Source organism: Lepus europaeus, chromosome 10, assembly GCF_033115175.1.
Source record: "Lepus europaeus isolate LE1 chromosome 10, mLepTim1.pri, whole genome shotgun sequence".
Lineage (NCBI taxonomy): Eukaryota > Metazoa > Chordata > Mammalia > Lagomorpha > Leporidae > Lepus > Lepus europaeus.
The window spans coordinates 14,822,709-14,840,827 of record NC_084836.1 but is presented as its reverse complement, the minus strand read 5'-3'; the positions used below and the strand labels follow the sequence as shown (position 1 = coordinate 14,840,827).

The 18,119-nt window shown below is 41.9% G+C and overlaps 1 protein-coding gene across 2 annotated transcripts in view; it reads left to right on the top strand.

Moving 5' to 3' along the window:
* Positions 1 to 18,119, top strand: part of POLR3B (RNA polymerase III subunit B) — a 116,729-nt gene that overhangs the window by 5,007 nt on the left and 93,603 nt on the right. For both annotated transcript variants that reach the window (XM_062202976.1, XM_062202977.1), the window contains exons 3-9: positions 819 to 875; positions 961 to 1,025; positions 3,967 to 4,042; positions 6,237 to 6,337; positions 10,385 to 10,476; positions 10,933 to 11,050; positions 11,880 to 11,988. In XM_062202976.1, the coding sequence (XP_062058960.1) occupies positions 819 to 875; positions 961 to 1,025; positions 3,967 to 4,042; positions 6,237 to 6,337; positions 10,385 to 10,476; positions 10,933 to 11,050; positions 11,880 to 11,988 (618 nt within the window). The remainder of the gene's footprint in view (positions 1 to 818; positions 876 to 960; positions 1,026 to 3,966; positions 4,043 to 6,236; positions 6,338 to 10,384; positions 10,477 to 10,932; positions 11,051 to 11,879; positions 11,989 to 18,119) is intronic.

Below are 18,119 nucleotides of genomic sequence, written 5' to 3'. Positions count from 1 at the left end.
AGAAGAGGGATGACCTAAGCGTAAAGGTTGGATGCAGAGAGCATGGTTTAATCAGGATACCTCCCGAGGGGGTGTGAGGGACAGCACCCAGTTTAGCTGGAGCAGATTTGTGTGTGGTCAGAGGAGCTGCTGGGTATAATGTAGTGTAGTAAAAAGTTTCCCTTCAGTTTGAACGGGCTCCTGCTAAGCAGGAGTGGGAACTGCAGTGAGAGATCACTTGGCACCTGCTCAGATGACTATAATTGAAAAGTAAGGTAGTAGCAAGTGTTGACAAAGATGTGGAGAAATTGGAACTCTCATGCTGTACTGGTGGGAAGGTACAAGTGGTTGCAGCTACTTTGGTAAACAACTGGTGGTTCCTCAGGTGGTCACGCAGATTTACCATATGGCCCAGCGATTGTACCCAAGAGGAATGGAAACGCAACTGTGTGTAAAAACTTTACCATTACCCGTAATGGCCAAACAGTGGAAACAGCACACATGGACATCAGCTGGTGGATGGATAAATAAAATGTGATGTATTCATACAGTAGAAAATTATTTGATATGGAAAATAAATCACGTACTGATCCATGCTGCAGCGTGGGTGGATCTTGAAAGCATCGTGCCAGGTGAACGGAAGGAGACCAGTTCCTTGAGTTCCACCCTGTTTTTGATGTCCAGTGCAATTATTTCAGCTTTATTAGTAGAGATCCTTATTTTTTTCCCACTAAATCCCACTTTGGTTTTCAGTAAAAACATTGAGGATCAGGTGTAGTTAGAGTTTGTTGCAGAATCTATTATTTTGTTGCTAATGTAATTTTTCCTTTTCTGTTTAGGTGAAAGGCCTTGTGAAACAGCACATAGATTCCTTCAACTATTTCATTAATGTGGAGGTAAGCACCAGACCTTAGAGGTAGCCATCTGGCAGGGATTCCCTGGGAACTGGCTGTTTTCCTCAAGCTGCGCTTTCCTTTGCAGATAAAGAAGATAATGAAGGCCAATGAAAAGGTTACGAGTGATGCCGACCCCATGTGGTACTTAAAGTAAGTAAGGAATCAGCTACTCTTACTCTGCGATTTTGGTTATGTCTTACAGTTTTCCAAGTGATTGCAGCTGCTCTGGAAACTCTTGAAATCATTCTCTTTTATCTGTTTAATAAGATAATTTTGAAGTGCTCAAATTTTTTATTTTTTTAAATTTAAAAAAGTTTTAAAAATTTATTTGAAAGGCAGAGAGAGAAAGAGATAGAGATCGTCCATCTGCTTGTTCCTTCCCCCAAATGCCTGCAACAGCCAGGGTTGGGTCAGGGTTTAGCCAAGAGCTGGGAACGCAACCCAGCTTTCCCACATGCAGACTACTTGAGCCGTTTCCTGCTGCCTTCCAGGGTGCACATTAAGAGGAAACTGGAATCAGGAGCAGAGCCAGGGCTCACACCTAGGCTTTCCGAATGAGCTATGGCATCTTAACGGCTATGCCAAACACCCACCCCGAATGCTCAGATTTAATTTTTAATTGGTGAACCAATTATAACAAGTAGCATTATGACTCAGAAGTTATTGAATCTAATAAGATTTGCATATTTTAACCAAATTTATATTTTTAAAAAAATTTTAGATTTATAGGAATATTGCAAAATTAGGAAAAGGAGTTCCCATATATTCTTCACCCAGCTTCTGCTACTGTTAACATCTTACATAATCATAGCAGAATTATTAAAACCAGAGAAGTTAGCATTGATACAATGCTGTCAACTTAATCTGTTGACCTTAGTTAATATTTTTGAACTAACATCCTTTTTCTATTGCAGGAACCCATGGTGTCTTTAGTTTTATTGTTTTCCTTCGTCTCCTCAACTGTCACTCTCCTGTGACAGTTCCTTGGTCTTTCTCTCTCTCTCTCTCTCTTTTTTTTTTTAAAAGATTTATTTTATTTATTTGAGTGGCAGAGTTACGGGCCAAGAGAGGGAGAAAAAGAGAGAAAGGTCTTCCATCTGCTGGTTCACTCCCCAAATGGCTGCAAAGGCCGGAGCAGAGCCGATCTGAAGCCAGGAACCAGGAGCTTCTAGGTCTCCCACGTGGCTGCAGGGACCCAAGTACTTGGCCCGTCTTCCACTGCTTTCCCAGGCCATAGAAAAGAGCTGGATCAGAAGTGGAGCAGCAAGGACAAGAACTGGCACCCATATGGGATGTCAGCAACGCAGGCAGTGGCTCTACCCACTATGCCACAGTGCTGGCCAGTTCCTTGGTCTTTCTTGACCTTGACACGTGAATACTCTGATCAGTTTTTGTAGAAAGTGCTTCCATTTGGTTTTGTTTATTTGCTCAGGATTAGATTGGATTATGAATTTTGGCAAGAATCCCAAAGAAGTGATGCTTTCTGCCTCTCTCGTTGGTTCATCTCAGGGCATGCAGATGTCCATATAATTTATTACTGGCGATTTTAACTTTGCTCACTTGAGTAAGGTGGTATCTGCCTGATTTCTCCACTGTGAAATGACTGTTTTTCTTTTTGTAATTAATGACTATCTTATGGGGAAATCCATTGAGACTCTACAAATTTCTTATTTCTAATCACATCTTCACGGATTTTAGCATTTTGATGTCGTATTATTATTGTGGTGTTCATCTAATGATAAGTCTCTATTTCTGTCTGTGTTAATATTGGAATTCTGTTGTGAGGAAGAGCTTTACCTTCTCATTCATCTCTCTATTTGTATCGATTTGGACATGTAAGTGTTTATTTTATTCTAGGGATTATAATCCAGTGTTACCATTATTCTGTCCTTTCTGCCTGTTTGAATGCAGTTATGGTACTGCTTTATCAGGTATTTGGGTTTGTGGTGCCTTTTGGGTTCCCCTACCTTCTGGTTGATTTTAAGTATGGATTTCTTTGAGGGTATGAGAAACAGTGTGATTGTGTTAAACCTGTGCAGGAATATCTGCAGAAAATTGTTGCTCCTCTCCTTATTCTATCCGCCCTGTTCACTGCTGTGCTACTACACCCTTGATACTCATTTGTACTTTTTAAAATATTATATTTAGGGAGCCGTCTTTCTATTTTTGTAAAGAGATTTGTAGTATTTTTTAAAAATTGCTTGATGATAATATTTCCCTCCTTTTTAAAGGTATATATGCTATCACTTCCGGAAGATCTCCAGTTATAGTTTTTTAAGGATTTATTTTATTTTATTTTTAAAGAATTATTTATTTATTTGAAAGGCAGAGCTACAGAGGGGCAGAGGCATAGAGAGGGAGAGAGGTCTTCCATCCACTGGTTCACTCCCCAGATGGTTGCAATGGCTGAAGCTGAACTGACCCAAAGCCAGGAGCCAGGAGCTTCTTCTGGGTCTCCTATGTGGGTGCAGGGCCCAAGGACTTGGACCATCTTGTACTGCTTTCCCAGGCCATAGCAGAGCTGGATCTGAAGTGGAGCAGCCGGGACCCGAACCAGCGCCCATATGGGATGTTGGCACTAAAGGCAGCAGCTTTACCCACTGCACCACATTGTTGGCTCCCAAAATATATTTTATTTATTTGAAAGAATAACAGATAGAGAGACAGAGCCAGAGACAGAGAGCTAGCTTCCATCAACTGGTTCACTCTCCACGTGACCCCAACGGCCAGGACCGGGCCAGGCTGATGCTAGGAGCCAGGAGCTTCATCTGGGTCTCCTACCTGAGTGCAGGGGCCCAAGCACTTGGGCCATTCTTCACCACCCTTCCAGGCTACTAGCAAGGAGCTGGCTCAGAAAGTGGAGCAGCCAGGACACGAAACAGCACCCATAATTGATGCTCGTGTTGCAGGCAGCGGCTTAATCCACTATGCCACAATGCCAGCTCTACCCAATTATTATTTTTAACTTTTTGTCATCTTCAGAGAGAGAAACATTTGCCGAAGCATAATACATCTATTTGAGGAAAATGGCTTATTTGTTTATATGTTGTTTAAAGAGTTATGGTTGGTAATGGACTCCTTTGCTTTTCAGGTATCTGAATATCTATGTCGGGCTTCCTGACGTTGAAGAGAGCTTCAATGTAACTAGGCCAGTGTCCCCTCATGAGGTAATTATAAACCTTACTTCTTTAATTGGACTTGCTTGCTTTAACTCAATAGTATTCCCTTAATACATAGTCTTACAAGATGACTGAAAAGCAGGTCAAAAGAAATCTCTTCTGAGACTAAGATAACCAATATATAAATAAGCACTGTATCCTGTGCTGTATTAGGAAACGATTCTGTACTATTTATTTTGTCATTTAATTCTAATTAGTTTGTACTGTTATATAACAATGTCCTATATATGTCCTGTTTCTAAACTTAAACATTTTTTTAAAAATTAATTTATCTGAAAGGCAGGGAGAAAGCGAAATCCCTGCTGGTGGGGGGAAGGTGGGAGGTGGGGAGAGGAAAGGGAGATTTTCCGTCCACTGACTTATTCCCCAAATGTCAGCAGCAGCCTGTACTGGGCCAGACTGAAGCGAGGAGCCTGCAGTTCAATCCAGTTCTCCCGCATGGGTGACAGGAGCCCAAGCACTTGAGCCATCCCTGCTGCCTTCCTGGGTGTGTGTTAGCAGGAAGCTGCATCGGGAAGCAGAGCCTGGACTTGAACCCAGGGACTCCTGGGATGTGGGCATAACCAGCAGCATCTTAACTGCTGCATCGAACACCTGCCCCGTTGCTGAACTTTTGACAGCGTCCGAGCCTACACTGCCACCGTGCCTCACGTGGCGTGCTGCTGAGTGCAGCTGTCAGTGCCTTCTCCTCCACCCTTTTTATTTGGTCACACACAGTAATTTATTTACAGTGAATAGGGAGACCATAAGGAATCGTTCCCGAAGCTCCTTAGCACATTTTTTGAGGGTCACCTGGGCATTACATTAGGCAGAGGAGACCAACAACGAGGAACACACTGTGTTAATAGAAGAGACAGATAAAGGAAAATAGAAATGTGAGGATCTTACTAGAGCTGCAGACAAGGAGTTCTAGGAGGACAGGGCTAGGTGCTGGCTTTTAACAGACTCTAGATTCCTCTTCAAATTCCCCCATTTAGTGTTCATAGTTAGGAATTGAATCAGGAAAGAAAATGAGTTTTGTAGATTCATTTGGTTTGTGTTAAAGCTAAATAGCACTTAGCGAATGTAGCGCAGAAATCTTTATTAAAGAACAAGTAATGTGTTAGAGTTTTATGGTTTTTGTGTAAGATTGAACAGGTAGTATGACATTCCAACTAGTAACTAGACATTCTAAACAGGTGAAGTTGGGTATTTAATCACCAAGTATTTACTGGACATTTGTTTTGTGCCTCAGCATTGAAAACATGAAACGCAATGTCCTCCTATAAGGAGTTTCTATTCTTGTGGAGAGGTTAAAATAACAAAATGTGTAATGTGTACAAGTAAAATATACATAACAGTAGAAATAACTATATATATATAAAGCCAAACATATACTTGTTTATTCTTTGGGAACGAAGATCCTCCTCCTCATCCCCATTTTACAGATGAGGAGCCTGACATGCAGAAGGTTCTTTAAAACTTATGTGGTGGGGGCCAGAGTTGTACAGTGGGATCAGGCTGCCACTTGGAATGCAAGTTCGAGTCTCGGCTGTTCCGCTTCTGATCCAGCTCCCCGCTAATGCTCCTGGGAAGGCAGTGGTAGGTGGCCCAAGGACCTGGTTGCTCCACTTCCTCCAGCTCCCTGCTAATGCATCTGGGAAAGCAGGGGAAGATGGCCCAAGTGCTTGGTCCCCTGCCAACCACATGGGAGACCTGGATGGAGCTCCTGACTCCTGGCTTTGTCCTGGCCCAATCCTTACTATCAATGGCCATTTGGGGAGTGAAGCAATAGATGGAAAATCTCTCTCATTCTCTCTCCCTCCCTCCTTCTCTCTCTCTCTGTCTCTCCCTCTCTCTCTGTATCTCTGCTTTTCAAATAGAATAAATCTTTTAAAAATAAAGCTATGGGAGCAGGCTGATGATGGCATCAGATCAATGAGAAGAGAATTGATAATAGATATATTATCCCATCCCTGGGTTGGCAGAGCCAGGGATCTGTGGTAATGTCTGGATCCATACATGCTGTCATCCCCCTCATGGACAAGGTGAGCTGGAACTTCGGAAGCCCTAAGGCAACACATGGAACAGCTCAGTAGAGCAACGCTCACCGGGGCCATACTTCTAGAGGTGGAGACATTTCACGTGGTCAGGACCCTTTGCTTTGTGGAGGGGAGGGACAGTAACTGTGATTCTGTTCCAGTGCCGTTTGAGGGACATGACGTACTCTGCCCCCATCACAGTGGACATTGAATACACCCGAGGCAGTCAGAGGGTCATCCGCAACGCCTTACCCATTGGCAGGTAAGCAGTGCAGTCTATGTTGGAGCCACACGGCCTAGATTCCAGCCCACATAACCTTGATGAAAGTTCTCCTTGCCCCATTTCCTCATCTGTAAAATGTGGGAGATGGTACCCCATTTCCTGCAAGTATTTTTGGGATCTGATGAGTCTACACATGTAAAGCATCTAAAGCAACTTTCAGCACATATAGAAATTTTCTATAAAGCTAAAGAAAATACTTCTCTTTTCTTCTAATAACTCTGAGATGTTGGGGATACATTGGGTAGGATAAATTTCAGTGAACTCTCTTGGGCTGGTCTTCTTGGTAGATCCTGTTGATTTGAGTTTTTTTGGAAGTTTATTTCCCACATAGCAGTTTTTAAGGGAGAAGTTACTTATTTACCCAGAGCAAATTTGAAATGATCATGGATTGTGTCAGCTACAGTTTTGCAATCTGCTCTTCCTAATCAGGAAAGTACATTAACCCTCCTGTAGAAATGGGTACAACCTACAATAGTATGAGTTTAATGAAGCTATTGGACTTCACGCTTAGTTCACATGATTCCTATTCAAATGATTTCTCCCCTCAAAAGTACTAAAAGCTTAATAAATATCCATTTGTTGCACCAACTGCTTGTCATCTATCCTGTACCATTCATGGGTACTCAAATGAGTAGAAATAAGCAACCTAATGCTCCTGTTAGCTCCATCCCCTCACAGCTGCCAGGGAAGCAGGTGTAGGTGCCCATGGCACTGTTTGGTAAGTGCTGGTGCTGTGATAGGGGAGACCAGACCAGGGAACATACAGGTTTCGCAGATCCTTCTGTACTTCCCCCAAAGGAGGGGCTTCTGTATTTTCTTCTCATTCCTCAGTTAGGAGAATACATGGAGACAGTCATATATTAATCTTTGTTTTCCTAGGACTGATTATCAGTGTTAAGATGAGAACATCTTTCTTTCTGGTGCATACATACCGTACTGGTATCCAGTTAAATCTTGGACTGTTGCTAAATTGTGAACCAGACTGAATATTACGAAGGAAAGGCAAGAAAGACTGAGGGGCAAAAAAACATGAATAGGAATATTTAGAGTTTCAATCCTGAGGTTACAGAGCGGTCATGTGACTGAAATTTGTTGAATTACCTACTTTGTGCCAGAGACTGCGGTAGGTGATTTCATTTGTTAGCGCTGCATTCATAAAGATGGCCTCTGCTACTTAGCGCTCATACGTACCTTCACTGTCTACGTCAAATATGTCACCTCATTCAATTCATTTTTGAGCCAAGATTTTACTTTAATCCAAATACTATTCCTAAGAACATTTTACAGAACAGTAGCCTCTCTCCCTGCTCCCTCCCCTTCCTTGTCTAAATCCCCTTCCCACTTGGGTAATACTTTTATTTTTTTGGTGGCTTTTACAGTCGTTACTTTTAACACTGTGCTTCTTCCTTTATTTCATTTTTTCTTTTTTTAAGATTGATTGATTTATTTGAGAGTCAGAGTTACAGAAAGACAGAGGCAGAGAGAGAGAGAGGTCTTTCATCCACTGGTTTACTCCCCAAATGGGAGTAATGGCTGCAACGGCTGGAGCCCGGCCAATTCAAAGCCAGGAGCCAGGAGCTGCTTCTAGGCTCCACTGGGGGTTCAGGGGACCAAGGACCTGGGCCATCCTCTACTGCTTTCCCAGGCCATAGCAGAGAGCTGGATCAGAAGTGGAGCAGCCAAGGACATGAGCCTGCACCCATATGGGATACCAGTGCTGTGGGCAGATGCTTAGCCTACTATGCCATGGCACTGGCCCCTATTTTTTTTTTTTTTTATGATTTTATTTTTATTTATTTAAGAAGCAGAATTACAGAGAGAGAGAGAGGGAGGTCGTCCATTCACTGGTTCACTTCCCAAATGGCCACAACGGTTGGAGCTGTACTGATCCTAAGCTAGGAACCAGGAGCTTTTTCCAGGGTCTCCCATGCAGGTGCAGGGGCCCAAGGACCTGTGTACTGCTTTTCCAGGCCATAGCAGAGAGCTGGATCAGAAGTGGAGCAGCCAGAACTTGAACTGGTGCCCATACGGGATGCCAGCACTGCAGGTGGCTGCTTTACCCGCTGTACCACCGCGCTGGCCCCTTTTATTTCTTTTTTTGTTTTGTTTTTTGTTTTTTTGTTATTTTGTTTTGTTTTGTTTTTTGACAGGCAGAGTGGACAGTAAGAGAGAGAGACAGAGAGAAAGGTCTTCCTTTTTCCATTGGTTCACCCTCCAATGGCCGCTGTGGCCGGCGTACCACGCTGATCCGAAGCCAGGAGCCAGGTGCTTCTCCTGGTCTCCAATGCAGGTGCAGGGCCCAAGCACTTGGGCCATCCTCCACTGCACTTCCGGGCCACAGCAGAGAGCTGGACTGGAAGAAGTGTAACCGGGACAGAATCCGGCGCCCCGACTGGGACTAGAACCCAGGGTGCCGGCGTCGCAGGCAGAGGATTAGCCTAGTGAGCTGCGGCGCTGGCCACCTTTATTTCTTGACAAGCGCCTTCAGACACCCTTTACTGGCTCTTCCTCTGTGGCACCCAACTTGACTTCTTCCTTCCTCTTCCACACTTGGCTGCTTGTCTAGTTCTTTTGGTTGCTGTAGTAGCTTTAATATTCTTACATATTCTTTGACTTGTCAGTGTCTTGATTTCCCCTTATGTAAAAAGAGGATATTATCCCTGCCTGTCATTATGATTTCTTCTTAACCTATCAGTTCTTTAAAGGACTTTAAGTTTCCATATTGGTGCTCTATGTCAATGTGGGGAATGTTGCAAAGGCCTGTTCCTGTAAGTGTTTGCTGTGTGGAAACGAAGGATGTTCTGTAGATGTTCTGAGCTTTGTCTCTTTCTCCTTCAGATCAGGATTGTCAGATGTGTTGTTGAGATGCTATGTATTTTCACTGATCTTTGATTTGTTTTATTAATTATCAGGCTAGTTATGTTAGAATCTCCCACTATGATTGTGAGTTTGTCCATTTCTTTTATTTTTTTTTTATGTTTTGGCTTTTGAAGCTATGATATTAGATGCATAGAAGTTTAGAATTGGTACTTCTTCCTGGTGACTTGTGCCTTTTATTATGCATTATCGAATTTATCTCCTGCAGTGTCTTTTGCAAATGACTAGATTTTTTTAAACATTTGTCATGAAGACAGCGTACATTTATATTTATATGTTTGCATTTTCTATCATTTATTCTACAATTTAAATCTTTTTGGTCTTTTATATATATTTCAATTTCTTCATTTTGCCTTTTGGATTAATGGGTTATTAACTGACACAAGAGTCAATGAAATGAAATATTTCCTCAGGCACACTGCTCTCTAGTACAGACAATATGTATTACATAATTTCAAATCAATTGAGACAGTAATAAAGGAAAACAAACAAACAAACAAACAAACAAATATAGCAATGAGAGTCCCTTCCCTTACCATGAAGAATTGCTGGCATTTCTGACTTTCATATGCAAGGGCAGGTGTTTGGAAAAACAGTTAACGTGCTGCTTATGATGCCCACATCCCATGTCAGAGTCCTGGGTTCAAGTCCCAGCTCTGCTTCCAATTCCAGCTTCCTGCTAATGTGCACTCTGGGAGATAGCACATGATGTCTCAAATATCTGGGTCCCTGGGAGGCCCAGATTGAGTTCCAGAGTCATGGCTTCGACCTGGCTCAGCCTTAGCCCTTGTAGGCATTAAAGGAGTGAACCAGCAGATGGAAGATCTCTCTTTATCTTTTTCTATCTCTCTGTCTTTCCACCCTTCCAATAAATTAAAATATAAGTGAATAATTTTTTTAAGCCTATATGCAAAATTTAAGTAAAGCAGGCGTTTGAGTTTTTATTATCTGTCTAGAAGGCAGCGTACCTGAGAAAATACTGTCATTTTGCTTGGCTCTTTCATGAGTTGCCATTCCTCCGTCTTTTCTAACATGAAATGCAGAAATAATAGAAGTGCACTTCCTTTAGTGATGTGTGCACTGTGCATTTTGTCATTTTTGCCAGTGGCAATCTGAATGTGGTATTTTCTTTTGCTTTACTTTAAACAGAATGCCCATAATGCTGCGTAGTTCAAATTGCGTCCTTACAGGGAAGACACCAGCAGAATTTGCCAAGCTGAACGAATGTCCTTTAGATCCAGGTACATGAGATGCTCTCGATTTGCCTCTCTTCTTTGTGTTTTTTTTTGGTCCTTTTCTTCTGCTATTGCTATTATTTTGGCATTTTCCCTTAAAAACAATGGCAATCATTCTGCCTTTTAATAAATTTGTTATATTAAAGCTATGCTGACAAAATGCCCAGAGATTTGGCTCCAACTTTATTCTATTAGACTATATTTCTAAAAGATAAAGTATTTTTTCTTTTATATCTGATTTGGTGATAGATACTCCAATAAGATACATTCCCTTTCCTCAGGCAGTTCATCATCCTGCGGCTCACATGTGTAAAATCCTGTGCTGACACCCTTGTCAGTCCATAAAGCCAAAGCCAGGAAGTGGGGTGGGGGGGTGACCTTGAACCCAGGAGATGCCTGCTGGTCATCAGTCACACAGCTCAAAGAACAGGTGGTGAAGCTTTTCCGGTTTCCTTTGGGCAGGTGGCTACTTCATTGTGAAGGGAGTAGAAAAAGTTATTCTTATCCAAGAGCAGCTATCTAAGAACAGGATCATTGTGGAGGCCGACAGAAAAGGGACTGTTGGAGCTTCTGTTACCAGGTATGAGTGATGGTAATTTCACTATTAGCCAAGGACTATCTTCAGATACTCACTAGCCAGGATTTTCTAACAACAGGCAGTGTAATTTTAAAAACCATTTGCTTTCACCTTATTGTGTCAGTCTGTAAGCTCTGAATATTGATTATAAAATTTTAGTGATGAGAGAGTGAGATGTCATTTGAAAAATTACCATTTTATTATTTTTTATTACATCATGTAAGGGACTATTAAAAATGAAAAAAAATATAAAGTTATTTAGCTTTTTATGCTCCCTTTCAGCCCTTGACCATTTATATGTATGTTCTTGCACCCATATAATCAGAGCATTAAACATTTAAGTGTTATTTAATGAATTATAACAGGGCCTTCACATCTGAGTTTTAGTTTTCTAGACCAGCTTCCTTCACAGTACTAGTTTTCAGTAACAGCTTCCCTTATATCATTATATTTCTGTTACCTTTTTCCTCTGATTTATTATCACATCAGTATGAAATTTGGAGGTTACTGCATTCCTAGAAGAGAAATATTTGTGGCATAGGTAAGATGAGTTTCTCTTCTGACAACTAGTAAAGAACGGATTGCCTCAGAGTCTGCATTGTTCTTTGTGATGGAGAGGCAGTTGCAATGTCCATTTATCCAGTACTTACCAGTCGTGGGGGTATAGCAGGGTGGGAGAAGGATTATGCATCTCTACAAAACAACATATTGTAAAGGACCATGGTGATCAGTTGATCGGTTGAACCTCCTCGATTGGTGATCATTGCTATAGCATGGTACCAGCTTGAAGCTAAGTGAGGGTGCAGTTTAACCAATGTGTGTTCACTTGTAGCTCAACCCATGAGAAAAAAAGCAGAACCAACATGGCTGTGAAACAAGGGCGATTTTATTTGAGGCACAATACTTTGTCAGAAGATATACCCATTGTCATCATTTTTAAGGTAAGGGTGCAGCTGTCTATAGGAGATCATATTCTTTCTGTGGTTTATTTTCATATTAATTAGAAATGTGGAAGATAAGGAATTATAAGAATAAAACGATTTGTGCAATAGATAATTTTATCAGTCGTATGATGTATTTTAGATTGAAAGTTAAGACTGATGTTTAGATATTTCAAAAAAATATTAACCAATCAAAAGAAAGGTGTGTAATAAAAAATTCTAAAAGCACAAAGGTATATATAATGGTAGGTAAGCACCCCACCACCACCCTATACCTAACACAGTTCTCTTCCCCAAAGACACTATTGCTAGTTTCTTGTGTATCTTTCAGCAGATAGTTTTGCATATCCAAGCACATGAATATATATTAGGTTTTTTTTTCATGTGTTTTGGTTTGTTACATATATTACGTATTGTTTTGCATTTGATTTATCTTCTCTTTTCGTAACTTACATCTTGGAGATGCTGTTATGTTGGTACATACATACCTTCTGAGTTCTTTTTGCAGTGTTCCCGTTGGTGGGCATCCTGTAATTTGTTTAACCAATCCTCAATCAATGAACATACACATCTCTTGCTGTAATAAAATTGGTGTACACACGGGTAGGGACAGTTGTTACACATGGGCAAGGCCAACTATAGACTAAATTCCCAGCACATGACAGAGAATGTGGGCCAAGCTTATTGTTCTTTTTTTTTTTTTAGTGCACTGCTAGGTTCCAGTGAGATCCTGCATAAACATAAATCTTCAATCTATAACTGGTTTATTTGTTGGTGAATTGTTGGATTATAACCCAAAACCCACTTCCTGTAGAAATAATGTTTAAGTAGTATAGTGTTCTCAGATAGTTGCATAGTGACGTGCTTAACATGCTCAGAGATATAAATACTATGCACAGTCTATAAATAGTTAAAATTGTAGTATTAATCAGTAAACAGAAAGAGAGTGGCATTACATGATACAGTTAATCCTCAGTATTCGCAGTTTCTGTATTTGTGAATTGGCCTGCTCACTAAAATTTACTTATAACCCCAAATCAATACTATGGTACTTTTGTGGCTGTTCAGATAACTGTGTGCACAGAGCAAAGAAAAAACTGAGTCACCCCAAGGTGCATGTTCCCAGCCGAGGTGGAACAGGGTTGGCCCTCTGTCATCTCGAGTGTTTAATGCTATGGTTTCTGTATTTTCTGTGATTTTGGTTGGTGCTTTTCCTGTGTACGATGGCCCTTGAGATTCACGCTGAATTGCTATCCGAGTTCCTGAACACAAGACTTCCAGAGTGAACGGTGTCACATACGTTTTGTTCAGGCGTGAGTTGTAGTGAAGCTGGCTTGTAAGTTCACTGTGAATGTCTCAAGAGCATATTCTTGGCCGGCGCTGTGGCTCAACAGGCTAATCCTCTGCCTTGCGGCGCCGGCACACCGGGTTCTAGTCCCGGTCGGGGTGCCAGATTCTATCCTGGTTGCCCCTCTTCCAGGCCAGCTCTCTGCTGTGGCCCAGGAGTGCAGTGGAGGATGGCCCAAGTCCTTGGGCCCTGCACCCCATGGGAGACCAGGATAAGCACCTGGCTCCTGCCGTTGGATCAGCGCGGTGCGCCGGTCGCAGCGCACCAACCGCGGCGGCCATTGGAGGGTGAACCAACGACAAAAAGGAAGACCTTTCTCTCTGTCTCTCTCTCTCACTGTCCATTCTGCCTGTCCAAAAAAAAAAAAAAAGCATATTCTTTTCTTCTTTTAATGAATATTTATTGTTTGAAAGGCAGAGTTACACACAGACATGCACACATAGAGAGAGAGAGAGAGCGCGAGTTTCCATCCATTAATTCCCTTCCCAGATGGCTGCAACAGCCAGGCTGTGCCAGGTCAAAGCCAGGAGCTGAAACTCCATCCTGGTCTCCCACATGGGTGCAGTGACCCACGTTACTTAGGCCATCTGCTGCTGTTTTCCCAGTCACGTTAGCAGGGAGCTGGATGGGAAGCGGAAGTGCCAGCACTCAAATCAAGTGCTCTGATGTAGGATGTGGGCATTCCTACCAGTGACTTAACCTGCTGAGCCACAACGTCCGCCCCTAAATAAGGTGTTCTTAAACAGAAACATACATTTAAAAAGTTCCTATTGATTAGTTGAGGAAAAGGTGGTGAGTATAGGCTTGAAGAAACCTAACCCTGTGTTTTCCCCAGGTACAGCATGTATTTATTTAAAAATTTAGTATTTAATAATTAAGTTCATTATTTGACAATTCAGTGTAATTCAGCAACTTTATAAAACATAACTACCTAAGATAATGACAAGGAACTGTATATGGGTGTAAAATGAATCTTAATGACTAGTAAAATTAAAATTTTTTTTTAAAGATTTATTTAAAAGGAAGAGTTGAGGGGTGAGAGAGAAAGAGAGAGATAGAGATCTTTCATCTGCTGGTTCACTCTCCAAATGACTTCAATGGCCAGGACTGGGCCAGGCTGAAGCCAGGAGCCCAGAACTCCATCCAGGCTTCCGACACTGTTGCAGAGTCCCGAGTACTTAGCCCACCTTCTGCCACTTTCCTAGGAGCGTTAGCAGAGAGCGGTATCAGAAGTGGAGTGGCTGGGACTTGAACCAGCGCTTATATGGGGTGCTGGCATTGCAAGCAGTACCTTAACCCACTGTACCGCAGCACCATCCCCAACAAGCTACATTATTTAATGAAATATTGGTTATGTCAGATAATTTTGCAGAATGATAACTTTTATTTATCATTTCATTCATGCATTTAACTTCAGAATTAAATATGTATGTTCAGTGTTAAATATGTATGTTCAATAGTTTTGAGTCACAGTAGGAAAAAACAGGAAAAGAGTGGGCATTTTGCCTGATGATTGAGACACCGACATCCCACGTTGGAGTGACTGGATTTGATTGCCAGCTCTGGCTGCCAATCCCAGCTTTCTGCTGCTGCAGACTCAGGAGGCAGCAAGTGATGGCTCAGATAGATGAGTCCCAGGCCTTATGTGCGAGAGCCCTGGGTTGACTTCCCAGCTTCCCTCTGGCTTAGCTCAGTCCTGGCTGTTAAAGCTGAGGCAGATTGTAGTGTCCGGGAACTAGTGTGGAAGTCAGGCTGGTGGCCGGGAGCCAGGGAACGTGCCTGGGTCAGAGGTGTGGCTTAGGTGTGTTCAGGTCAGGCTCTCATGCAGGAAATGCATGTTCCAATTGCAAGTTTGTGGAAGAGGTTGTGGGAAGTATTTTTATTTTTTTATGTTTAGTGTAGCTCAGTGTGCTTTTGAGTTCTATAATGAGATGGAGCTATTTATTTTCTTTTCAGAATGATAATGATGATAATTAGCATAAAAGTACCTTTCTATCAGGGAGTCCAAACAGAATTCCTAAATACATATACTTTTTATTTTCTTTCTTTGATATTTGTATTTTTTTTAATTTTTAAATTTATTTTATTTATTTTATTTTTATTTTATTTTTTGACAGGCAGAGTGGATAGTGAGAGAGAGAGAGAGACAGAGAGAAAGGTCTTCCTTTGCCGTTGGTTCGCCCTCCAATGGCCACCGCGGCTGGCGCGCTGCAGCCGGCGCACCGCGCTGATCCGATGGCAGGAGCCAGGTGCTTATCCTGGTCTCCCATGGGGTGCAGGGCCCAAGGACTTGAGCCATCCTCCACTGCACTCCCTGGCCACAGCAGAGAGCTGGCCTGGAAGAGGGACAACCGGGATAGAATCCGGCGCCCCGACCGGGACTAGAACCCAGTGTGCCGGCGCCACAAGGCGGAGGATTAGCCTAGTGAGCCGCAGCTCCAGCCCCTGATATTTATATTTTTTAAGAACAGAATTAACTTTGCCTTTTCTTGTAGGGATCCAACAGTGCCCAACACAGTGTCTTAGGTATATAGTGATGAAAAAAAAAAAAAAACAAAAAACCAGATTGTGTCTATTGATGTAGAATTACTTCTCCAGCAGAGGGCAGCATGTTCCCATGTATCCACAGGAGTTAGACCGCTTTAGACACTTAATGAAAGTAATGCTACTTTCTTTAGACCAGAAATCAAAAACTAATTACAATATATATAAACTTTTGTCACTCATGTAGAAAAGGTATAACCAGATTTGTGCGTGTATTAAAATCAGAAAACTTATTTTTAAAAAGATTTATTTATTTGTTTGAAAGGCAGAAAGAGAGACAGAGATCTTCCATCTGCTGGTTCACTCCCCAAATGATCCTAACAGCTGTGGCTGGGTCACGCCAAAGCCAGAAGTATTGTAAACATTTAGAAAGCCACTGAAAATCAGTACAAGTACATTTTACATTCAGATGCGTTTTTCCAGTGCTTTTGTGATGTACACATCAGTTTTGTTTTATTTTTTTACTTAACAGTGAATTGTGAGTCTACATAGGGTTACAACATAGGAATCCCGTGTCCACATAGGAATACTCATCCTTAGTTTAGGTGGATTGTGTGGAACTTGCTGACTGCCCTGCGCGTACGTATCTGTGCACACTGCTGACTTTATGTTCTGTGAGAATTTAGTCCTGGGAATAGGAGTGTAACGTGGGCACATTGCCAGATTGTTCCCTGAAATGTATCCATTTACAATAGTCTAACCAGTAGTGTATAAAAATTAAGATAAATAATTAAAAAATTTTAACTCAGATAAGGGGGCTGAGTGTTTTAGTCAGATGCAGTCACGGATTTTGGTCTCCCACGTTAGGGGTGTTTTCATAAGCTGAGGGAACTTGGTCTGCTCACCGTTAGACTTTCCATCTGGCAGGCAGCTTAGAGAACTGGGTATCCCACAATCAGACACATCTAGCGTGGATCTGAGCTTCTCCCCTTAATAGCCCTGTGGCCTTGGGCAAACTTTCCAGTCTCTCTGAGGCTTCGATAACTCAAGCATAAAGTGAGAAGTCCACCTAAGAGAGTTGTTGTGAAGAGTGCATGAGATCGTGTATTTTTTTGAAAAGCAGAGTACCTGGAAGACAGATTCCCTTTCTCTTTCCTTAGTTCTCCTCACCATTCACTGTCAGAAGACGGAGAGAATAAACTGGGATACCAGAAGAGGCACGTCATTTCTCTTTGTGCCTTGTGTGGCCCTAACTTAGACCTTGACAGTCATTAGGCCTTGATGGTTGTTGATTGTAACGAACAATTGGCTAAAAGTGACAGAAGCAGCAGGGTCTCCAGATTCCCTGCTGCGTCTGAATATGATGCATAAAGCTCTTAAGACATAGATCAGCCTTATTTATGGACTTGAATCGCTACAAAGGTTCTCCTGCCCATGAATCTTCCCTGCTTTACATCTTGTGTTCCCAGGCATGCAGCAGTTGCACCATGGTGGCATCTGTGGGCTGGAGGCTTTTGCAGAAAAGAGGATCAGATGTCAGGGTGCAGAGCATTGTTTCTTGGGAAGCAGCTTCCACGGACGTTTTTAATCTTTAAAGAGAAACAGTTAACAGAGTCGAACAGGATCATCACAGTGCTCCCATTATCACTTGGGACTGATCTTAGTAATAGTAGATTGATTCAGTCTTTTTTTTAAAGAAAAATTAGGGATTCCCAAATACAGATGTTTTTACAAGGTACCTTCTTTCCTGCCTTCACACAATATTTTTTGACATATGAGAGTACTTGAAAAAGTTTGTGGAGGGGCAGGCATTTGGCATGGTAGTTAAGATGTCCCTAGCCCATAGTATTGTGGCTGGGTTCTTGACTCCAGCTTCTTTCTAATCCTGGGAGGCAGCAGGTAATAACAGCTTAAGTAATTGAGTGCATGTCACTCACACAGGAGACCTGTATTGAGTTTCTGGCACCTGACTTTGTCAACCCAGCCATGGCAGGCATTAAGGGAGTGAACTGTGTGTGTATATATATATGTGTGTGTATGTGTGTGTGAAATAAAATAGATGACATTTGTGGAAAATGAAATCAAAATATACATATATTTTGCTGCAAAGACCTGAAGTCCAGTCATATATAGGTTCTTTAAAAAGTTCATGAGAAATGCTTAATATGAAATAACTATGCCTGGATTTCAAATTTTTTTTGCACCAAAATAAACTTATACTGTAATGCTGTTTGTTCACGAACATCTTAAAGTACCCTTGTATTGCTATTAGTGTGAATGTTATTCTTTTCTGTTCATT